Here is a 25,322-nt window from a genome sequence, read left to right as displayed (position 1 = left end):
TAACAGTCTGTCAACCTTATCATTACAATGTGATTTCATTAGAAATAGAATAGCACTTAATATTATAGAGGAATAAGATGAGTCTGGTAATTGTATCAGAAAAGTGAAACAAAAGCTGAACTCTTATCACAATAATTTGATCATTCTTCATAGCAAGCTAAAAAATATTTGAGCAAAACATGATTTATTTACTTCAAGATGTTTTTCTTGAATAATTCAGCTAACTGCTGCATTTTCAGATTAATGTTGCATAGATACAGGCAATAGAGATTTTTTTACCTGTGCTTAGAAAGGGTGAAGTATGTTGCAGTTATATAATACACTGATGCATATTGTCATCTTACTGTTTTCAGTAAGCATTTAATCATTCTTTCCAAAGGCCTCTTAACTCAGCTAGTTTTTCACAAAGTAATGAGTGCTTTATTCCTTGAAAAATATTTCTAAATAGCTATAGCACAATATAGTTACATAGTGTATCTATTATACTAGGAGTACATTTTGTTGTTAGGAGACTTTGAAAAGCATAAAGACTGTTCTGAAATTGAAATATTTCCCCCAGATGTTTGGTTGCCTAAGTGCAGGCTATGTTAAGGAACAGAAGCAAAACAACTCTTGTGGTTTCACAGATGTCCTATCACAGCACAGATTCTTTTATAACCACTCTGAATAAAATTTAATTTGTTTCATCTGGTGAAGAGGTCATTTCTAGCTTCTGACCTCTATGAGTAAGAAGATCTGATAATCTGAATTGTATTTCATATTAAACTTGTACTTGGTTGGTAAAGCAAATCATTGGTGTTTTCTGGTTAAGATTTTTTAAATATTCACTTGAGTTAAAATAGACATATTTTGATGTTGATTTGCATTTGCACTTTCTTTCAGTGCATCTCTTATAGTTAAAGCTTCTCTGCCCCACGCCACCCACCCCTCCCCCATCCCTACAATTTGGCAACACTTCATTTTCAAGCCAAAGACTTAACTTTTAAGACTTAAATTTTTATTTAATAAGTCAAAGACTTGGCCATAATATAAAGCCCATGCTAAGCTCTCTATTTCTTTCTAGGGTCATAATCCTAAATTTCCAGGAGGAATTACTCAGCTATTCACTCTCCAAATGCCTGAAATTAGGAAAGAACCCCCTCTAATCTGTCTTTGTTTTCAATTCTGTGGTCACCTTCCTAGACAATGCAACCCTCAGCTTGAAAAATACTAATTTAAAATTTGTGAAGAGTGCCAATCTTCTAATTTTACATTAACCGAAACTGTCTTTTTGGGATTATCAGGAACATTGGTCTCAACATGAAAGTACAAAATCAAGCAATGTACCAAGAGGTCAATCTTCTGAAACAGCTAATGGCCAGCAACCTTCCAGAAAGACAGCCAAGCCCAAGATTAGAAAACAGCATAAACGCCAGAAGGGCCTGAAGTCTTTCATGACTGAAGAGGTGGTTGTCAGTCAAGAAAACCAGAATAACACTCCCAGACAGCAACCAAACCAAAATAAGCCTATTGATACTTCAAGAAAGCACAAACCAGTTGTGATTATGAATGCCTCTAAGAACAATGTACAAGACTCAAGTGCACTTAGGAGCCGGAATCCCAAAGTAACCTCCAATACATTTGTTCCACCAAAACAGGCTTTCAACAAGGTATTATATAAAAACCCTACTGGATATCACCCAGGGGTGAATGCTAATAGAGAAAGAGGACACAAAGACCAAGAAGAGAAAAGATTTTCCTATCAGCAGCTACACAGCAACACTCTTTCCAATATGGATTTGAACAACCTTAATGAACTTTCTAAGAGACAGGTGCTCCTGAGTCAGATAAGCTCTCAGTCTGGCTATAACACCAACGTTCATGGACCAACTGAAAATAAGAAACAAGTCCAACAGCCTTACACAGAGACAAAATATAAGAACTTGGAAATGTTATGGTAAGAATTCCCTTTTCTCAAGTGGTTTTCTAGTGGAGAAAGGAGAGGGAGGAGAAGAAGGGGAGTCCCTAGGGAATGGCCAGGCGAGAGGAAAAGTCCCCCCAACTTCCTCAGCTCTGATTCCTGCCAAAAACAGTCCACTTTCAATGTATTTCTTTTCCTCTTCCCTGTCTCCTCTACTTTTTCACTGTAGTTAAACTAGAAGTTGGAGGGAGGGGAGAAGGACAGAGGAACCAGTCAAAAAACCTCAGTGTGTTTTAAGGATCGCAAGTAATGTTTGGAAGTAACAAATGATCTCTAACACTACAATGGCCTGTCCTGCGAAAATAATCTAAAATACACGAAAACATCATCCTTTATAGAAATGACCTAAAAATCCAACAATAGGGAAATGGTTAGATAAATTATGATATTTAGTATCACATAACCATTAAAAATTATGGTTATGAGAAAATTTTTCTGTAAAAAGAAAATAGTAAAGTACCAACTCACACCTAAGGAGTATGAGCTCTACCAAGGTAAAATGTGCACAGAAGAAAAATTCACCAAAATGTCAATAGTAGTCATCTCTAGCAAGAGAGATTGGGATTATTTTCAATTTCTTCTTTATATTTTTTAATTGTTCAAGTTCCATACAATGTAGATGTACAACTTCTATAAATAGGAAAAAGAAATTTATTATTTCAGGATCCACTGTTTTCTATATACCTAATGTGCTGACTATAATGCTAAAATGCTATAGAAGATACAAAAGAAGTATGATGCATGGGGCATCTTCAAAGAACTTACTTTCAAAGTAGGAGGATGGTTATACACATATGAGTTGATCAGAAGGCATTTAAGTGCTACCCCTGGTGGTATGGAATGCACATGTAATAAGATTCAAAGGTAGCTTCCTAAGAGAGATAATGGCAGATAGTAGGTATCCTTGTCTGTTTTTCCTGACTGTAGAAGGATTGCTTCTAACATTTTTACCATTAAAAATAATAATTTTTGATACATAGGGAGATAAGAAATTTCCTCCTATTCCTCTTTGCAAAAAACTATCATAAATGAGTATTTCATTTTGTCAAATACTTTTTCTGTATCAGCTGAAAAGTTTTCTCCATTAATCCTTTAATATGATAAAATACATTAACAGATTTTCTAATGTTACACAATCCTTTTATTCCTAGGGTTAACCCAACCTGTCATACTGTATTTTTAATAAGTTGCTTGATTTGATTTGTTAACACTTTGTTTAGGATTTAACATTCACATACCAGAAGTGAGATTGGCCTATAATTTTCCTATCTGCCACTGGCCATGTCTTGTTATCAACATTATATCAGCCTTATAAAATGAGTTGAGGACTATTTCCTCTTTTCACATCGTCTGGGACACTTGCTATATAATTGGAAGTATATGTTACTTGAAGACTTGATAGAATTTTCCTGTAAAACTATTTGGGCCATGTGTGTTTTTGTTTGATTTTTTATGTTATTTGTAGGCGGATTTTAAACTCCTGATTCATTTATTATAATGGTTATAAGACTTAACAATCATTTTATTTCCTCTTTAGTCAGTTTGATAAATTACATTTTTCTAAAAAAATTTCTATTTTTGCTAAGTTTTCAAATGTATTATCATAAAACTTTTCATAGTATTTATATAACTTTCATATTATTATTCAACCTCTATTTTGTAATCATGTCCCATGTCCCTCTTTTCATTTCCTTTTTTTTTTTTTCTCAGAGATAAGAGTGTCACTCTGTTGCCTAGGCTGGAGTGCAGTGGTGCAATCACAGCTCACTGTAACCTTGAATTCCTGGCCTCAAGCCATCCTCCCTCCTCAGTCTTCCAAAGTGCTGAGATTACAGGTGTGAGCCACCACACCCAGCCTCTTCTTTTCATTTCTAATGTTACCTTTTCTCCTTTTTTATTTTTTAAATTATTTTTTTATTTTTTTATTTTTAGACAGGGTCTACCTCTGTCTCCAGGGCTAAGGTGCTGTGGCATCATCATAGCTCACTGCAACCTCAAACTTCTGGGCTGGAGCGATCCTTCTGCCTCAGCCTCCAAAGTAGCTGGGACTACAGGCTCAAGCCACCACACCTGGCTAATTTTTCTGGTTTTTTTCTGTAGAGACAGAGCCTCACTCTTGCTAAGGGTGATCTTGAACTCCTGGGCTCAAGCCATCCTCCTGCCTTGGCCTCCCACAGTGGTAGGACTACAGACATGAGCCACTGCACCAGACCTTAAATCAATTTTTCAACCAAAGTGAGGCATGCACATATATTAAAAAGTCAAACATCACGTAAGCCTGTGACAGTACAGTATTTTCCTGCCCATGCCTCCTCATTCTTTCCGTCTATTCCCAAATGCTTGACTGCGAATAATACTTGCATTGGTAGAATAATGAAAACACTGAATATCAGCAATCCCTTTTGACTTTTTTATCTTTTTCCTCTGTCATTTGCATGTGTCCATAATTCGCAGTTATGCTTATTATTGCTATATTTTGCTGCATCAATTTTAGATATTTCTATTGACTTGCTATTTTCATAGATAAGAATTTAGTTTTCTTACATCACCATCAAATCTGCTTCCCCTCACCTTTCCTCCAAAAAAAGTTATGTTACAATTTTTGGTTAAGTCAATACCATGAATATACTGCACTTTTTCTATTTTCCAAAAGTTAATAATTATCTTGGGTTTATTTTTAACCTTTGCTTCATTTTCTCTGTACATATAGCTAATTGTTTCCAGACTTTCCAGTAGCCTCTCAGTACAAGTTTCCACAAGGACAAACCCATCAGGTGATCTATCAGTTCTTCTTTCTTTCTTGGAGACAGTTTTTCCAGAGACCTTTCCTTTCTTCCTGTCCCTAGACCTGCTACACAGCTGTCCTGCTGAGAATTCCCTTTGCCTTTTTATCAATCAGATTCTCTTTTTCAGTACCTCACATTTTCCTTATTTTGTTTGAGTACATCCCCTGGTGTTTTCTTCAGATTAAAAGCATGGTGTGATGGCAGCGGAGAGGGTGATGGGCAGTTCCCAGCATGCCAGTGTCTCATGCTGCACTTCCTTGCTAGACTGCGTTCCTCTGTGGCAAGTGTTCATGTGATCCTTGTAGAACTTCCTCATGGAGATTCTCTTCACTTCTCTCCTTCATGGAGCCTCCTGTTTTCTCCATCCTCTGTCTTTCTCTTTCTTAGTTTCCTCTCTCGTTTTGGTAGAGAACGTCCTCCATTGCTTGGGAGGTAAACGTTTTGAGATCTTTCGTGACTACAATTGTCTTATTCTGCCCTCACCCCGACTGATAGCCGGGCAGAGTATTGTAGAATTTGAGATTCTAAACCATTTTCTCTCAGAATTGTCTTCTTGCCTCCAGTGTTGCTTTGAGAAATCTGAAGCCACCATATTCCTGATCCTTTGTGCCTGAGCTGTTTCTTTTTTCTCTGAAAACTGTAGGATCTTTTCTTTTTCTCTTATAAAATGAAATTTCATAATAATATGCCTTGGTATAGATCTGTTTCCATAGATTGTGCTGGGCCCTTTTAACCCAGAAACTTGTGTCCTTTCATTCTAGGAAAATTTCTTGAATCATCTCATGAGCAATTCCTTTCAGCTGTTTTCTTTCTAGAAACTCCTGTTATGCAGTTGTGTTCTTCGAGGGCTGTTCTTACTATTTTCTTCTCTCTCTTGTTCTTCATTTCTTTATAATTCTGTTCTACTTTCTAAAAGTGTTTTTCAATTCTAGGTTCCAGCCTTTCAACTGATATCATGTTTTTTAATTTCCAAGAGTATTTTTTGCTTTCGTTATAATAATATTTTCTGAATGTTCCTTTTTTTTTTAATAGCTTCATGTTTTTGTTCATAGATGCAACAGTTTCTTCTCAACATCCTCTTACATTCTCAAAAAGGCAAATGGGCTGTGAGGGCCCTTGTGACAGAACTTTTAAGTGTTTTTAACTCCCTGCTTCGTTTCTCTTTCCTCCAAGTTTTCGTTGCTGATATTGTTTGTTTGTTTTTCTTCACCCGTTTTGCTGTCTTTCATGTTAGGGCTTGTCTCAATGTCTGGCAATTTTTGATTGTCTGTTCATACTTAAGTGTAAAGGACTAAAAAGCTTGTTGGAAACTACAAGCGATGGGACTTGTTCACTTAGAGTTTCTGTAGAATGATCTGTGTGGGCCACCCGATAGGAAGCCCCTCCTGTCAGCTTTAGGTCTTTTATCTTGGGTGATCAGAGTTATTATGTAGATCTGGCACGTCACAGGCAAGATACTCATTTTTCCTTCTTCAGAACACAAACCTCCATGTCCTGTGGAGATGGGAAAGGGACAGTTGCTTAGCTGAGCAAAATGGGGAAGAAGATCTGGAGACTTGACTGTTTCTTGAACAGATTTTCAAACAATTCTTATTTAAAGTAACTCTCACATAGACTTTCTCCACCTCCTCCCCACTTACAGTGTATGAGCCTTTAAGGATTTTACGGTGTAAACTATGTTATTTCTCAGCTTTAACTGTTGTTAAGATAGAGTTCTAGTTCTGCTTTCTTTCCTTTTGTCTCACTTGACTAGAGTGCAGTGGCCTAATCATAGCTCACTGTAACTTCAGACTCCTGGGCTCAAGCAATCCTCCTGCCTCAGCCTCCTGAATAGCTGAAACTACAGGCACGTGCCACCATGCCTGGCTAATTTTTCTTTTTTTTTTTTTTTTTGTAGAGATGGGGTCTCGCTCTTTCTCATGCTAGTCTTGAACTCCCGGCCTCGAGCAATTCTGCTACCTCAGCCTCCCGGAGTGCTAGGATCACAGGCATGAGCCATGGCGCCCAGCCCTGGTTCTGCTTTCTTGAACCTGCTAAAACAGTTACCACTCAACCATCTGTTTTCTGCTTCCAAAATTTTTCCTTTTCTTCCCCTCTCTTCTGTTTTTGTTATCCTTGTGGGTTTGTGTCTCTTTAAAATGTCTTTATATAATTTTAATTTGCCTTGGGTGTTAAATCACATGTTTATTCTGCCATGTTTTTTCTACTACCACCTTTTCATTTTTGAAGATGTTCACACCTAGTATTAATAAAACTTGGGAGAAAAAAATCTACAATGAACAACTGTAGTCCTTTATCTATTTAGGTCATTAAATATGAAATGTCTGATTCGGAATCAAACGAGTAGTTTTATTATATCTCAAACAAGAAGCAGTAAGGTTAGTCAAACTATACACCTAAACTATCGACACAGTTTTGCCATCCTAACAGTAGCTTGTTTATGCCAGCAACAAAGAAGCCTAGAGAGCAAATCACAATGAAATTGCAAAAAGCGTTCTCCATAGCTTGTTGTGAATTGAATATTTTTCGTTGCAAGAAGTGTTCCAAAGCCTGGAAGAGGTGGTAGCCAGTTGGTGCAAGATCTGGTGAATATGGTCGATAACAGAGAGTTTCCAAGTCCAGCCTCTGTAGTTTGAGCAGCGTTGTTTGTGCAACTTGTGGTTGAGTGATGTCTTGCAAGAGGATTGGCCTGTTTCTGTGAACCAATCTCAGCTGCTTAATTGCAAGCATCCTCATCATTTCGTTCAACTGGTTGCAGTAGACATCTGCTGTAATTGACTGACCAGGTTTCGTGAAGCTGTAGTGGATAACACCAGTGCTGGACCTCCAAACAGACACCAAATAGACACCATTAGCTTTTCTTGATGAATACTCAGTTTTGGACTGTGTTTCAGCACTTCATCTTTATCCAACCATTCTGCTGAACACTTGTGATTGTCAAAAAGAATCCATTTTCCATCACATGTAACAATATGGTGTAGAAATGGTTCCCTTTTATGTCGTGACAGCAAAGAAAGGCAAACTTAGAGATGATTTCTCTTCTGATGCTTGTTTAATTCACATGGAAGCCACCTGGTTGTTTTTATCTGGTTGTTTTCTCACAGTATTATTTAGGTTAAACATTTTTGGCAAGAATATTGCGTAGGTGATTTGGTGTGGTTTTTATTGCATTATAGCAAGAAGCACATACTGTCAGATTGTCATATTATTGGTGACGCTGAGTTAGACCTCTTGGTTAAGGAAATGACGACCAGATTCCTGCATTGTAAAAGTATGTTTTCCCTTTTTATTTATTTTTTCATTTTATTGTGTATATTTGAGGTTTACAACATAATGTTACATTATATATTCTTTTTCTTTTCTTTTCGGGACAGAGTCTTGCTCTGTCTCTCAGGCTGGTATGCAGTGGTGCTATTAATATCATAGCTCACTGCAGCCTCGAACTCATGGACTCAAGCAATCCTCCTGCCTCAGCCTCCCGAGTAGCTGGGACTACAGGCGCAAACCACTACACTCAGCTATTTTTTTTTTTTGGTAGAGTCTGCGGTCTCGCTATGTTGTTCAGGCTGGTCTCGAGCTCCTGGCCTCAAGCAATCCTTCCACCTCAGCCTCCCAAAGTTCTGGGATTACAGGCATGATCCCCTGTTTTCCCCTTGTAATTAATGATTAATATTTGAGACAATATAAATATGTTATTATCAATACTTTTTGTGCAAGTTTTAGCATCCACTGACAATCCTCATCTAAATTATTCCTTACATTGGGGGTTGCAAAATTATAATTCTTTTTTTTTTTTTTGAGACAGGGTCTCGCTCTGTTGCCCGGGCTAGAGTGCAGTGGTGTCATTATAACCTCAAACTCCTGGGCTCAAGCGATCCTCCTGCCTCAGCCTCTCGAGTAACTGGGACTACAGGGTAATTTTGTAATTTTATCAATACTTCTACATTCATTACATGGTTTTCTGTTGAAATAAAAACTTTTCCTCTTGTTTCTCCTCGTTCTCTTTCTCTCTCTCTCTTTTTAGTATCACTATGGACTCATGGATCTCCTTTTCTGAAAACACATTAAAGTCTATTACCATCATTATACTGTGTATGTTCTAATTCTCTTGGATTTGAGCAGTGGGAGCCCCTTCGCTCTAGCCTGTATGTCCTTTTGACATAACACCTTTTGTCTTTGAGCACTTCTTGGCTTTCCAGCATAGTAATATGCTCTGGGCTCACCTTGGACTTTCTCTGAACATACGTGGAGGAATTCATTTCTCCAAGGAGACTTTATTCTTTTTAGTGAGGAATGGAATTTAGAAACCAAGATTTGAGAGCTATGTGTAGTCATTGGCACTAGAGTGTCATTGCTTCTGGCCCTCTTAGCAGTTGGAGCTAGGAAGTACCTGTACCTAAACCTGCACCTGTATCAATATCTGTACCTACCTATACCTTACCTATTTCTTTGTACTCATGGGGTCACACAGATACTTCAAGTCCAACACGACTGGGTTCTTCCTCATGCTTCCCCTATTCCATATTTTTATCTCCTTTTTCCTCACAGTGGAAACCCTGGTTCCCCAAAACATCAATATGTTTACTCATTTGCTCCATCCTACAATACACATACAAATAGTTTTAGAATTGCAATACCAATACCATACCAAAACAATATTCTAAGTAAAGATTTCCTTACCATTCTTTTTCTCCCTCTATATCCTCCTAAAGGTGTACAACCAAACTACACTGATCCAAAGTTACTTCTTGAATTAATAAAATCAATGAATGAATTCTCTGGGTGGAAGTATCAGTTTGATATACAACTGTGTTCATTTGTTTCTGTTTGTATTCAATGTTAGGATTTTCTTTTTTCTCATCTTTTTAAATTTTTATTTTATTTCTTGAATATGCAAACCATCACGTGGTAACCAGCTGCTTGTAGCTGGTTGTAGGACGCCTGGCTACAGGTTAGTGTGCGTGCCTTCCATTTGGTAAGGACCACGACAAGAAATAGAAATTCCTTTTTCAGAGTAGGAGTCTATTCTGCCCTCCTGTTCTTATATTTACTTCCTTCCTTTGACATTCCTTTGGTTTACTCTTGCTGTTTTTCCCCTTAACTTCTCTTTTAAATGCTTAGCTCATTATTTCTAAGTCCTTCTTCTTCTCCAATATAATTTTAATTTACAAATTTCCCTCTAAGTACACTTTTAGTTGCATCCTGTAGGTTTTATTATTTTTTTATTTTATTTATTATTATTTCAGCATATTATGGGGGTACATAAGTTTAGGTTACGTATATTGCCCTTGTCCCGCCCCGTCAGAGCTTCAAGTGTGTCCATCCCCCAGATGGTGCGCATTGCACTCATTATGTATGTATACACCCATCCCCTCCCCCCGCATCCTGTAGGTTTTAAAATGTAGGTTTTTCATTATTGTTTAGTTCTAAGTATTTTCTAATTTCCATTATGAGTTCCTTTTTGGATCATCACTTATTTGGAAGTATGTTTACAAATTTCAAAACATAAAAGGTTATTGAAGATATTTTTATTTTATATATCCAATAAAATTATGTTATAGTCAGAGGACATAATCCCTATAATATCAATTCTTTGATGTTTTTTGATACTTGCTTTTTGGACTAATATTTGGTCAGTGTTCCCAAATGTTCCTCATTTGTTTGAAAAGAATGTGTATTCTGCAGTTGTTGGGTATATCATTCAATACACACTTACATTAGGGTAAGCTTGTTAAATACATCATTTCTTTTTTTTTTTTTTTGAGACAGAGTCTCACTTTGTTGCCTGGGCTAGAGTGAGTGCTGTGGCATCAGCCTAGCTCACAGCAACCTCAAACTCCTGGGCTTAAGCGATCCTCCTGCCTCAGCCTCCTGAGTAGCTGGGACTATAGGCATGCGCCACCATGCCTGGCTAATTTTTTCTATATATATTTTTAGTTGGCCAGGTAATTTCTTTCTATTTTTAGTAGAGACCGGGGTCTCGCTCTTGCTCAGGCTGGTCTCGAACTCCTGACCTCGAGCAATACACCCGCCTCGGCCTCCCAGAGTGCTAGGATTACAGGCGTGAGCCACCACGCCCGGCCCATCATTTCAATCTTTTATAGCACAATTAGATTTTTCTGTTTGATGTCTCAGGAACTAAAACTGGTAAATTGGAATCTCTCTATGTTTAAGAATTGTCAATTTTGCCTCACAACTGTCAATTTTTGCGTTATGTATTTTGAAGTTATATTATTAGGTAGTTGCAAATTTATAATTGATACATCTTCCTGGCTTTAATCATGATGTATAATAATAGATATTTTGTTCCTAATAATGCTTCTTGCTTAAGGTTTATGGTGTCAGATATTAATATAGCTACACCAGCTTTCTTTTAATTAGTATTGAGACTGGTATATTTTTCCTATCATCTTTAAACTTTTCAATCTTCTTTTGTTTCAGGTCTGTCTCTTTGAAACAGTATGTTGGATTTGGTTTCCCTATTCAGTCTTAAACTCACTTTTAACTAGTGACTTGAAACTACTTACATTTATCTACTCATACATTTGGATTTATTTCTACCATCTTAATTTGCTTTTTCTAATCATTCTGCATTTTCTATGCTTCTCTCTTTCTTTTATATGTTCTAGTGAACTGATTTTCTTTGTTACTTTGCCCTTCTACTGATTTGCAAGTATATATTATCTTATTATTCTTCTTTTCAAACTTACATGCTTAAATAGTGTAGCATTAAATTAATATTTCTATTCTCCTTCAGAACATGTTCAAAATTATTAGATTGTTTTATTCCAATCACCCTGTCATACATATTGCTTTGTCAGCAACTTGTTCAGCACCTAATATCTTCAAAATTAGTCACTACTTTTATTGTTGTTGTACAGAGTTAATGCTGTTTTAGATTTAGCTAATTGTTTATTAATGTCTTTGGCTTACATTCTTTCTTGTATTTAACCCTTTCTTCATGAAGTAGATCATTTAGAAGTTGTTTTAACAAGTATGTGTTACTGATAAATTTATCTGGAAGTTTCTTTTCTTTACTCTCTATTTTGAATGATAGTTCATCCTGGTAAAGAATTCAATTTTTTGAAATCATTATTTTTGTATCTCCTGGTTTCTTTGTTGCTTTGAAAAATCTTTTGTCAATACAATTATCATTCCTTTTGTTTTTAATTTGTCTTTTTTTTCCTCTTAATGGTTTTTCAAATCTGTCCTCTCTTTTGGGTGTTCTGAAGCTTCACTGTGATATGTCTAGGTACGGAATTTTTAAATTTGCTTTAGACTCTTCCATGGTTCCTATATCTGAGGATTCATCTCTTTCATAAATTCTGGAAAATGATCACCTGTTTTCCTTTTGAATATCATGTTTCCCAAATTTGCTCTATTTTCTCCTCCAGGAATGCCAAATATATATGTATTAGATTCTTTTATCCTAGACTTTATGCCTTTTTAACTGTGTTTGTTATGTTCCATCTTTTATCTCTTGGCGCTTCTTTCTGAGAAATCTCCTCAGATAAGTTTTCTAGTGCAATAACTTCCCCTTCAGCTGCATCCAATATGCTCTTTAATGAGTTTTAAATGTCAATAGTGATATTTTTCATGTCTAGAATTTCTGTTTGGTTCTGATTAAAATCTCTTTTCTTTTTGCAAAGTATAGTTTTTCAAAATATGTTTCTTAGGACTTTTATTTCTTCTTTTATGTCTTTAATCATTTTAAACATACTTTATAAATACTACCTAATATTCTATTATCTGAAGTTCTTAGAAGTCTCTTACTGCTATTTGCATGTGTGTACATGTATGTCTGCTGACTTTCGTACTTGGTAGGTTATTTCCTCATATGTGCTAGGATTTTGGATTGTGAACTTATGTTTAGCTACCGTATCTTTAGAAACCTAGGAAGGCTTGGGCAGGAGTGTTTCCCTCCAGAGAAGTTTTATATTTGCTTCTGCCAGATACTACAGAAGTGTATCTCATCCACAATCATTTTCATGTTAATTTCTTAGTGTTGGATTTCCATGATTATATGGGTAATGTAAACGTGAACCCCAAATATTGTCCCATAGAAATTCATACAAGTTTTTTTCCTATTCAGAGCCCAGACCAAGAGAGACAGGCTTGCTTTGTTGTTTCTCGAGGCTGATAAGTGGGTTTTTAATTACTCCACCATTTTATTGAGGATGTGGCCCTTCAAGAGTTACAGTCTTTATGCAGGGATCTCAGTCTGATTCCCTGCCTCACGTGGGGCCAGTATCTCACATATCCTGCACCAGTGTTCACTGTTAAAACTCAAGTCTTAGACCCAAAACTTCCACAAAGAAATCCATAGCTTCAGCTAATCCAAAATCTACTTTGGTTTGAACTACTTTTTTGTTTTTGGTCCTTGGAGATTCTCGCCTGTCTTAGAAATTCAACTATCTATTTAAAGGATGTTTATTTGATTTAATCCAACATTGCTAGATATTTCATAGATATTTTAGAAGGTTTTTAGCTTTTCAAAATAGTGTTTTTCCTATTCTGAATGCAATAAAGTTCTAAATAGGAGCAAGAATGTCCTAAAGAAAAAAGAAGATAGTTTTTAAGATAAATAAGTAATGAATGTATTCATGAAAAGATTAAGCTAAAGGTCATTAATTTGATTTGGGAATGATAAATACATCAAATTAATGGTTCATAAAGACTTTTACACTAAAGATCTTATGTATCTGGGTTTTATTAATAGATTTGTGCTTTTTCTTTTCATTAAGGAAATTCCATTCTGCCTCTGAGAGCCAGCCTGTCCGAGCTTCTCCAGACGCGCGACTCGCTCAGATAATGGAGCAGCATCAGCAAGCCCTGGTGCAGCTGACGGAGGTGCAGCCCGGGGCAGGGGCCTCGTCCGGCATCACACTCCCCCCTATACTGTCAAGGGTAGAAAGCGAATCCCAACTCAGTTCAGAGAGAAGCCAAAGAAACCAAATGAAAATTAGTCGTAGCAATTCTGAAGGTTATCTGTTTCAACTGGAAAAAGGAAAAAAACATAGGAAAATGAGCGGCATTAAGGTAATAAAAGCATCATTTTACCAAGTAACCTTTCAATTTTGGTAAGACCGAAGGACCTTGGTTTTCATTCCCCTAATTATGGCCCTGGAATGGGAATGGTCATTACTGAGCTGCTGCCACAACGGGTGGCCCCGAGGAACGTCTTCACTCCAGACCCTGCTGCTCCCTGGATTTCCTTCCCCTTCTTTCTAGAAGTTGTTGCTGCCAGGGATGTCCATTCCAACCTCCTTTTCAAGTCATCTCAGGGAAGGGTCTACATTTACAGAATCAATAATCCTCCTTCATCCCCAGCTTAAACTTCACTTTCTCAAAGAAACTTCCACTCCCCACCCCAAGCCCTACTCTAACCTGAGTCTCCCCAGGTACGTTCCCATATCTGAAGTGAAGAGAAAGGGGGGTTGAGTGAGCGAAGCCCCTGTAACAGGGTGAGGGAAGCAGGGCTGGGCACAGGGAGAAAGACAGGCACAGCAGAAGCCTCGGCCAGGGCTCTCAGGGTTCTGAGGCTGGGATGGCCCTTCCAAGGCAAATGGCCCAGGCTTTTGTTCCCCGACGCCAGCCAGCCATTGGGCAGTGACCCCCCTGGGGATGGGTGGTGACTGAGCACAGCAGCTCCACTGGCTGAGAGCAGTTCTTGGGGAGGGACTCATCTGTGAGCCCTCGGCAGACAGCACTCCCAGGGCTGGGAGGGTGAGCACCTGAGTCCAGAAGGGGGTCCTCTCTAAGGCCGTGTTGGAGGAATTAAGCAGATCATTCCTTAGTCCAATTCAATATATATTTGTTGAATTCCTACTAGGAGCTTGGTAGGTGCTGGAATGTAAAGATGAATGAGCCATGGCCCTTCCCCAGAGAAGCTTACAATTACATTAAACTGGGGACGACAGATATCATGTGAACGCTTCAGTAAAATGTAGCAAGCCAAAAAAAAAAAAAGAAAGAAAGAAAGTAGGGGCTGGGCACAGTGGCTCACGCCTGTAATCCTAGCACTCTGGGAGGCTGAGGCAGGAGGATCGCTCGAGGTCAGGAGTTCGAGACCAGCCTGAGCAAGAGCAAGACCCCGTCTCTACTAAAAATAGAAAGAAATTATATGGACAACTAAAAATATATATAGAAAAAATTAGCCGGGCATAGTGGCACATGCCTGTAGTCCCAGCTACTCGGGAGGCTGAGGCAGGAGGATCGACTGAGCCCAGGAGCTTGAGGTTGCTGTGAGCTAGGCTGATGCCATGGCACTCTAGCCTGGGCAACAGAGTGAGACTCTGTCTCAGAAAAAAAAAAAAAAAATGAAAGTAGGCATGCTTGAGGGACACAGAGGAACATAAAAAAGAACACATATCCTAACTAACCCAGGAGCCAAACAAAACTTTGGGAGAGAATTCCGAGCTGAGTCTTTGAGGATGGTAGAGAGTTGGCAAAGAAGAAAGACTGAAAGAGCATTTCAGGCAGGGGGATGCATGAGCAAAGGTTCGGAAGCTGTGACAACATGACACTTGCTGGGAAGGGAAGCATTTTGTGTCACTGTGCCTGAACCTGGAAGGCATGGAGTGTTGAGAGGTTGAGCAGAGAGCTAGGGAGGGACTAGGTCTTAGAGGGTCTTGTTTGCCATTCAAAGAAGGACTTTATTCTATAGGCCAGAGGGGAGCCATTGAAGAATTCTGAGCACGGGCAGATTTGTATTTTAGAAAGGCCAGTCTGGCTGCGATGTGTAGGCAAGACATCCAAGTTACAGGACTGTGAAGTCAGAGTACCCTCCCATGGGGCCTTTAGAGAAAAGAAAACGGGGGAGCCTCAAGGAGAAGAAGGGGAAGCTGGCCTAGAACAGGTCTCAGGTGATATTAAAGAGAAGAAAAGGAGGAAGGCTCAAGGCTGAGCGACGACCCTAGCCCACTTCTGCAGCTCCCGCCTTGGAGCCCCCCTGCAAACCCCAGGCCTTCTGCTCACCCACAACCCTGGAGTCCTTACCGCAGCTCCTTCACGGACCCCTTCACCCCCAAGGGCTCTCTGAACTCCTTGTTCTAACTCCACTCCCTCGCATCCTCCCTTCTGCTGGGTCCCTAAATCCCTGTCCAGGCCGTGGAAACTGCTACTAGCAGCTCGGAGCTGGGAGAGTCCCTGGTTCCACTGTAAGGAAGGAAGAATGTGTTTCTTGAATCCAGGTAACTTCTTTTTCCATAGAAGCATCATCATATGGTAGTTAGGCTTTAAGATACTATTAGACTGTTTTCGGGTATTTCATAAATCAAACAGATTTTGTAAACTAGAGTAGGAAACTGGACATCACACACGTTTTATAGGGACCTGTATTCAGAGCTTTGGAACCAGTGCACTCAAGGTGAGGACAGCCTGTTCACATGGGAGTTTATAGATTGCCAGGGCCTAAAGAATAGCTCAGACACACTATCTGAGAAGAGAACCTTCTGGGTTAGGGTTCTTGCCAACTATGGATTGTTGTCGAAAAAGCAAGCTTTTAACTCAATACTCAGCAGGGATTAGTGGAAGTCATGGACTCTGTCATTCCTCGGTTCTCACCTCAGCTCTGTCACCTGGCATCTCTGTGACTTGGGCAAGTTCTTATTAATTCACCTGAACCCCGATTTCCTCATAGGCACAGTTAGAATTATTCTTGTTTTTTGTAGATTTCATGTGATATCAAATGCAATAATTTATTAAGATCTTAGCTTAGTCCCTAGCAAAGAATACACATCAACTAAATGTGTTTCCTTTTCCTTCTTTCTTCTTTTAGTAATTTGAATTTATGTTTTACTGAGAAAAGTAGAGGAAAGTACCCCAGCAACAGTGTGCATCACCAGAAATCTAAGAGCATGGGAGGGTAGGGAAGAGGAAGGAGAGTTTCAGTTATTGCATCCCTAACTCTCTTTCCAACTGGGAAAATCCCCCCCTTCCTGCTCTCTATCGGGAATGTTACAATCCACACGTATCCATTTTCTCAGTCCAACACCGTCACCCTACATCTGACAAATACACAGAAGCACTCTTTGTCCTCTAAGCTTTTCCAGAGGCTAAAATGAGTCATTTGTATGGGACAGCAGGTAGCCGGGGCCCCAGACAGAGGGAATCATTATCCAGGTCGTGCCCATTTGCTGGTCACATCAAATCTTGTGGTTTCCAAGGGAATCGCCCTGAATCGCATTAAAAATTTGAGGATTTGTAAAGACAATAGGCCCAAGCACCCTTCCTCTTCTCCTGGCAGTTCTATTGTGACCGATTTGTGAATATTAGGCGTTGTCCATACCATTAAATCCAGACATCAGACAGTGAGAGATTAACATAGTGCAAGGGATGACAAAAGTATGAAAATTATCTGTTGCAACCCACCGCAAAATAACTGCGTAAGGAGTTCTCTGACAGCGGACTGTGTTGAGCTGAAGTAATTAACTCATGTGTTTGTTGTCACAGACAATCTGGGCATTGCCGCTTGACTGCTTCTAAGAAGAGGTTTATTTGGATTAAGTTTAGCAACTGCAGAGCAAATTTCCTTCACTTGCTGTTCCCCAGTATTGCAGGCATTGTTTCTTGTCCCGTTTTTCAGTAACTTTCTCACATTTACACATCTGAGGAATTTTCTGGAGAATAGCTCCGCAGTGTCCCCCACAGCAGGGCACAGCGTTTCAGAGCTGAAGCCAGTCCTCAGAGACTAGGCAATGTCATTTCCAAGTTAGGCACACTGTGTCCCAACTTTATGATAAGAAGCCCTTCTGGCTTGAGAAGAATTGTCACTGATTACCGAGAGAAACCTTCCATCGGGAAAGCCCTGTGCCATCACCTGCCAAAGCGACCACCTGTGAACACCGGTGCAGAGGGCTGGGCTGGTCTTAACAAGCCTCAGGTAGTGCCAGGGTCTGTCCACATGAGCCCGTGTGCACGTCATGCAGAGACTAGCAGCGAATCCCAGCAGGGCTGTGTGGAGAGCATGCATGCATTTTCCATTTTGTTCCCCCTGTGTTTGGAGACCTAACAAGACTATCATTGTTGATTTACTTCTTTTTTTTTCTTTTGGCATTGTGCTACTGTGACCTTTTAGTTTTGTAACAGCCAAAGAGAAATAAGTCAAAGTAAATTCTGGGGATTATTTTCCTACAAAAGACTTCTGAAGAGACAGAAAGTAGATTAGTGGTTGCCTAGGGCTGGGGTCGGAGGGGGAAAAGGGAGCGACTGCTAATGGGTACAGAGTTTCTTTTTAGGGTGATGAAAATGTCCTAAAATTGGATTGTGGTGATGCTTCCACAACTTAGTGAGTATACGAAAAACCACTGAATTGTACTTCAAGCGGGTGAATTTTACGGTATGTGAGTCATATCTCAATGAAGCTGGGAGAAAGACTCCTGATGGAGAGACATCAAACAGAACCACAGCGCTGAGAACACATCAAGATTACTTGCGCCAAACTGAAGTAAATCCAGGATTTTTCATTGCCAGTCACCCAGAATAAACTCCGTTAGGAGCCATCACTATCCCTTGAGAAATGTCCCTTTGGTGTAAGCACTTCATCCTATAAAGGGATCAACAGCATTTGGAGCTGGCCCCTCTGGGCCACACTCTGTCCCTTCATGTCGATATGTGAGCTAGACCCTCAGCTCTGTTTTTCTGTGATAGCCAAGACGTCTATTGGAGGCCATAGTGAGAGCTGTGGCTGGAGGGCAGTGAGCGATTATTCATGCCTCACAATGTGTCTTTTGTGAGTCAGTGGCATGATTAAAAGTTAAGCTGCTTCAGACTAAGGATGTGATTTGTGGGCACTGATCATTTCTTTCTCATCATCTTTGGACAAATTGGATTTATGGCTTGGATATGAGCGGGGGCTTTTTTTCCTTCCTTTTCATTATTGGTTTTCTTTGGCAAATAGTAATTCAGTGATTACACTACAATGATACAGATGGCATGCATGAAAGAAAGAACAAATTTGCAATTGCAAAGTGTAAGTCATCTGAGTTCATTCACCTATTAAAAATTAGTAAAGGTTTTAAAATGTGGTAATACCCAGTGTAATCAAGGTTTGGACAAAAAGAGCAATCTTGTTGCTCCATTGCTAATGGAAGTGTTAATTGATGGCCTTAAAGATGTTCATTTTGTCTCAATAATTCTACTGCTATTAACTTATCTCAAAGAAATAATCAGAGTAGCCTACAAACAATGCTTACCCTAGGCGATCTCAAATGTTCAACATTTAGAGGATTAGCTACACAATCCAGCTATAACTAGACAATAGAATATTATGTAGAATGTTCCAAAACCACATTTTGGAAAAACATTTAGTGACAGGGAAATACAGTGTAAGGCTAAAATGCTTAGTGGAAAAAATAATTTGTAGCATATGGACAATCTTACAAAAGTATGAACAGTCAGATGAAATGAATGGGAAGCAGCTTTAGTGATCTTGTTGAGTAATGGCTTCTGTTTCCTTAAAGGGGACTTGTGATTTTGAAATGCCCTTCAACGAACAATATGTCTTCCATATACTTTAATGTTGTTAATTTTTTAATGATTTTAGTCCAAAGACTTCCTTAAGAAAAAAATCTCCTCTCACATTTTAGAATTAGATGCACTGAAAGAGTTTTGACCATAAATGTTCAACATTCTAATGGAGCAAATTCTATTAAAACAGAACTTTTAATCCTTGCAGTGCAGCAGTGTTGCCTAAATGGCATATTATATTGGCCCTTATGAATGACAACAGTGAAGCACTGAGATGTTAGCATTGTTGCCTTCAGCTGCAAGTAACATAATTACCATTTGTAGCAATTTCCAAAATATGGGTTCATTCTTCTTACATGCAATTAATCCACAAGTCAATGGTTGCTATCTTACTGGTGGTTCCACAGCTCAAAACATCAGAACTTTACCTCTGAGGAGGAGACTATTAAAAAAAAATCAGAGCCAGTATTTTTTCCTGGCTACAGGATTGCTGCTGTAGCTGCAGCTCCAGTGCCAGGAATCACATCCACATCTGAGGCAAGAAAAAAGGGAACGGGCAACAGCCTGTGCCAGCCTGAATAAAAGCTTTTCAAGACACATCCTCTACCCCAGCAAACTCATGGGCCCGAGCTCAGTGATGGAGAGTATGGGGAAAAGAGTATTTGACATTCAAATATCTACAGTGGGAGATGACAGTGGAGAAGCTAATTGGGAGGACTCTGGACCATTATGAGTAGGATATGTTTTGTAATATACAAGGTATATACACAGGTTGATTTTTAAGATTGGGGAGTTGCATGCAGTAATTATATCTAATACGATGAAATGACTATCTCTGCTTAATCTATCTTAGAAAAGGACAAATTAGGCCAGGCACAGTAGCTCACACCTGTAATCCCAGCACTTTGGGAGGCTGAGGCAGGAGAAACACTTGAGCCCAGGAGTTCAAGATCAGCCTGGGCAACATAGTGAGACCCCATCTTTACACAGAAACAATAGTAAAAAAATACAATAAACCAGGCATGGAGGCATGCACCTGTAGGCTAGATTCTCAAGAGGCTGAGGAGGGAGGAGCATTTGAGCCCAGGAGTTCGAGGTTATAGTGAGCTATGTGTGCACCACTGCATTCCAGCCTGGGCAACAGAGCAAGACTCTGTCTCAAAAAAGAAAAAAAAGGACAAATTAGATGTATATCTTAGGACTTAATAATTAACAGGAGCTTCCAAAATTTATAAAAATCCTGTGCCTTGTCGTTAACATATAGACAGGTAGTATCATCCGTAGTTAGTACATAACAGCTGCCTCTTCAATATGGCTAGTTTTGCTCCATTTTAAGCGTAAACTTAGATACACTAATATAATTACTGCCATCCGAACCATCTCTCTTGTATTGTCTTTCCTACCCTTCCCAGAAAGGAAACCCAGTTATTTAACAAACTGGAAGAAAAAAGGATTTGGTTTCCCCACAAGGATTTGGTTAGACAAGTTGCAAGTCTAAACATCAGTTTTGACTTTGAAAGTAGCAGTTTGGGGACTATCTTAAGCTCTCCCATGTCAGATGTATGCCCTTCAAAATATTCAAAATCACACTGACCGAACAAAATGACTTTCTTAGTGAGTCTTGCCAAGACTCTTAAATACTCTCTTTTGAATAATATAAATGGCTTATACTGGTTTTCCCTTTAAAATTATCTTCCCCCCCCAATCAATCAATCAATAGCAAAATTTTAAAGCTACCTTCATTTCCCTTATGTAGCATCTGTAACGGGCAATGCTATGACCTAGTTGGACAGGGCACTCTCTTTTTGAAGCACTGTGCTTCTCTGATGCATTTAAATTGCTTCTCCCAGGGAAGTCATTTGGCTCAGCGAACTGTCCAGCAGCAGTGGCAAAGTGGTAATATGTTATGCTAAAAATGTTAACAACAAAACAGCACATCACTAGCTTGAACATTTTTATTTATAATTTTCAAAATTACAGTTTTCTTTATTGCAGAAATGGAAAAGTCAAAACATGTTAGCTAACCAGCTACAAATCACCAAAGAGACTATTATGGATGACTACCATTAAAATGGAAGAATTGTCAGGAAATGCACCCATTCTCGAGCAGTGCTTGCGGGCTTCCATTCTTCATTTTCCTTCTTACCTTATGTGGCTATGACAACCTGGGGGAGACACACAAGTCCTTAAAAGAAACTGTTTCTCTGATTGCATTTTTAGAGTTCCAAGCTGAAAGGTTATCAGAAAAGAGACGTGAAGCTTGGTGGCCTCGGACCCGACTTTGAGTCCATCAGAGACAAAGTGAGTGAAATGTACATATAGTGTTTCCAGGCTTGACTTGGCCCATCTATTAATATTTTAGCAAACTGTATAAGGATGCACCCCCAGAATTAAGCTCTAATTCAAATGCCTCACTCAGAATAGAGACTCTTTTGAAATAGCATTGGTAATAGAGACCCAGACACTCCTTTTACCATAAAATAAAAATGCTTAGCCCATGTTGTTATATGTATCCGTCTTTGAGTTAGTTTTGAGGGCCTGCACAGAAAAGTGGGACACGTGCACATGAAAAGAGATGTGTATGTTATGTGGTTGTTGGTCTTTCCTGATAGAGTTATCTTGATAATTTTGAAGAGTGGCTACAGAGAAGACACTTAGGGTAAGAGTTTTTCAACCCCTGAAAAGTGCATCCACTTTATTCTCTTTCCTCTAGTGAAAGGAGATCTTCATTTAATGTGTTTTAACTGCAGTTGCACTCAAGGCATAAAAAGAGAGTATAGTTCAAAGTTGGAAGCAAAAATGAAAATAAATTGGGTAAATGCAACAAAGAAGGGGCTGAATGTGATTTAGCCACTGTTAAGGGAACACTGGGTGTGTGATTGCAGTGATGTTCCTCCGCACGGAGAGACTATTTTGAAGAGAAGCATTAACTTAACCATTTCACTGCTGTCACCTTACGAGAGGTAATCCCATTTCTGCTGTGCTGCTGATAACAATGCGCCCAGCTCACTAAAACCAATGTGACTTTAAATAGCAGAGAGAACTAGCCTGACCTGTCATTCATCATAACTTTGTTGCTCTGAACAGATGCAAAGATTAATACAGCAAAAGGAATACGCAAAACAAGTTCAGGAGTACAACACGAGGACACTATCTGTTCTGTCAAAACCACAAACAGCAAAAATTGAAAGTAAATCTTCCATCCCTCGGCAGAAGGTAAGAAATTCACATCAAGGCATTTACATTTCTGATCAGAATTAAAATGAAATGTCGTTACCTCTTAACTTAAAAAGAAGTCCCCCACGTTTTGGGAACACAGATGTTTTAGCTACTGCCATTCCCGCAGCTACCGTCACTCACAGATATTGACGCAATGGTGACGCACACACACAATGCTGTAAGGCTGGCCTTTTTTTTTTTTCCTGAAGTTTATAGTGTCCACATCTTTTCTTCAAAGTGTAGTATTTTAAGTTTGTCATACATAAAAATTTACTAAGGGAGTTTCTGAGAAGAAACTAGCAATCCCAATTAACTATCAATTTCATTCTGTATCATTAAATAAATTTTTAAGGAAAGTACTGTCATCTTGCTGTTTATAGGTCAAAGAAAAGGCCTTCATTGTTTCTTTCAAGTTCATTCCCCTACACTTTTCCATAGGGATCATACCCTATATAGGTTCCTCTACTGAAGAAAAATGATTTCATGAAATACAGAATGTTCTCCCTCTCAGATGTCATCCAACCATCAGTAATGATGTGAATGAAATAGGTACTATGGAGATTGAGTTTCCATGGTGCCACTTTTTCTTTTTTCTCCAGCCCATTATTTTTTCATGAAGAGCTTCAAGGCAACAAGTCTATATTTAGAAATTCCTAAAGAATTCACCTACACACACTGAAAAATCTAGATTTTCTTTCTGTTTTAGATGTTTTTCCCCTTCCAAGACCTAAAGTATACTATCCATTCCCATTTCAGCTATCAATGAACTCTTATTAAAATACAAAACTGATATAAAGACAAATTTAGAAATCATATTTCGTGATCTCATTTTTATTGTAATGCCTTTCAGAACTGACATCACTGAAAAAAAGACTGCCTTTTTTCAGCATGTAGGTTTCTATAGATATAATAAAGAAAGAAAAAAATTTCAGCCTCTAATACTTTCCAGAGCTTAGGAGCAAGAATAGCTGATGTAATAATGGGGCTCAACTTATCTCAAATACAGTGATGTCCTTGGCCTCAAGCTATGACAAACCCTCTTGGGATAGAAAGGTCTGTTAATATCTCCGTAAACAGATGTTTGGCTTTAATAAAACTGTCAGAAACAAAATAGATTAAATGCATGAGAAATCTATTCCAAACACTTGAAAGAAACTCAGTTTTATGAAGAAGGCATCCAGAGGACACAACTGTAGGTATCATTCTTCAACTCTTCCCCCCCACCCCCCCACCCCCGCCAACAACACATCATTTTGTGGCTAAATTATTTTGTTTAAACTGTGCGTTATATTGCATTATTTGCATTTTCCATTTGATCTCCATTTTCACCCACATTTTAGTAGGTTACTGTAGCAATAGTCTCCATTTATATTATAAATAAACATTTCCTAAGACTAGATTTAATTTAAGGGATCTAGGCTCACTTCTCATTTGAAATAATATGTCATCTATATGCTTTTAGGCTTTGGAATATGCTAAGACCATCCCAAAACCCAAATCATCAAATCTGACTGATCAAACATCAAAGGAAAAAAAAAATCCAACCTATTCTGGAAAAGAAGAAAGTTTACCTGAAATCTCACTGCTGGAAATACTGCAGAGCAGACACGAAAGGGAAAAACAGGCTGTGGCTGCTTTCAAAGTCCTTCACATTGTATAGACAGTCTTAGGTAGGAGAGCAAAAGTGCTCCAGGAATGGACATGGAGAAAAGAAACTCCAGCCAACCTGTCTGCATTGGGAGTGATGACCTATCATTCCTATCGGTTTCATCTAACTGCAGTCCATGTTTGCTTTTTGCAGGATTTAAAATATGGGGCCTGATCAGATTTTAGTGCCATATTTTACTTTCTAGGAAGAAAAAATTTTCAATTATTTATTTTCAAATCAATTAGAATTTGGGCTTGAATAAGAACTAGAGAATAAAGCCTTTGGTTTTATATTGGATCTTCTGATTTCTTAAACTATCTCTACCCTCCCTTAGCATAATGAACATCTTGAAATTACTTAGAAATGAATTTATCTACTTGTGTTTCTCTCTTACCTTCTTAATAAGGAAAAAAAAAGTATGAACACTTCAGTTTCTTCTAAAATGAACTGAATTGGACTAATCACCAGTAAATTTCAAGATAATACTTCAAAAAATTACCAAAATCTCTAAGTTTAGCAAATAGTTTTCATATAAAATTGAATGAAATGAAGGTATATCTGATGAACCTACTAAAGCAGAACAAATCCCAATGTTGTTCTAACAGACCATCAAAGCATTAATTAGAAATCCTCCAACAAGTCCAGAAATGCCTAACTTAGGCAACTTTGAGAGACATACTTTATCAAAGCTACTTACTCCAAGTATATAAATTTTCTGTGCATCTTGCCATCACAAATATCTTAAAATATTGTCAAATGTGTGTTTTCACACAAAAAACAATATTAGATAAGACACGGGCCAGGCACGGTGGCTCATGCCTGTAATCCGAGCAACTTGAGAGTCTTGGGCAGGAGGATCACTTAAGCCCAGGAGTTTGAGACCAGCCTGGGCAACACAGCAAGACCTTTTCTCTACAAAAAAATTTAAAAATTAGCTGGACATAGTGGGGCATGCCTGTAATACCAGCTAGTTGGAAGGCTGAGACAGGAGGATCCCTTCAGCCCAATAATTCAAGGTTATAGTGAGCTATGATGATGCCACTGCACTCCAGCCCAGGCAACAGAGTGAGACCCTGGCTCAAAAAAAAATTAATAATAATACTACTAGAGATAAGACAAAAACATTCTCTAGTTTATTACTGATTGTGAATATTAATAAATACTGTTTTTTTTAATCTTTTGAAACATTGTAAAAATTCCCTGTCTTAAAATAATGATTGGAGGATTTAATTTTTACTTC

At 38.6% G+C, this 25,322-nt stretch overlaps 1 protein-coding gene across 3 annotated transcripts in view; it reads left to right on the top strand.

Moving 5' to 3' along the window:
* The window catches only part of JHY (junctional cadherin complex regulator), a 67,918-nt gene extending 43,541 nt beyond the window's left edge, over window positions 1–24,377 (top strand). For 2 of the 3 annotated variants that reach the window (XM_045555777.1, XM_045555776.1), the window contains exons 5-9: window positions 1,284–1,936; window positions 13,491–13,785; window positions 21,436–21,516; window positions 22,303–22,431; window positions 23,897–24,377. In XM_045555777.1, coding sequence (XP_045411733.1) covers window positions 1,284–1,936; window positions 13,491–13,785; window positions 21,436–21,516; window positions 22,303–22,431; window positions 23,897–24,094 — 1,356 coding nt within the window. In that variant the 3' untranslated portion in view covers window positions 24,095–24,377. Of the gene's footprint in view, window positions 1–1,283; window positions 1,937–8,551; window positions 8,584–13,490; window positions 13,786–21,435; window positions 21,517–22,302; window positions 22,432–23,896 lie in introns of those variants that run through there. The other variant, XM_045555778.1, reaches the window with a different exon arrangement.
* The last annotated feature ends 945 nt before the right edge of the window (window positions 24,378–25,322 follow it).

Source organism: Lemur catta, chromosome 7 (genome assembly GCF_020740605.2).
Source record: "Lemur catta isolate mLemCat1 chromosome 7, mLemCat1.pri, whole genome shotgun sequence".
In the NCBI taxonomy this organism is placed as follows: Eukaryota; Metazoa; Chordata; class Mammalia; order Primates; family Lemuridae; genus Lemur; species Lemur catta.
Note: the sequence above shows the minus strand (reverse complement) of the source record. Positions and strands in the feature narration are given on the sequence as shown.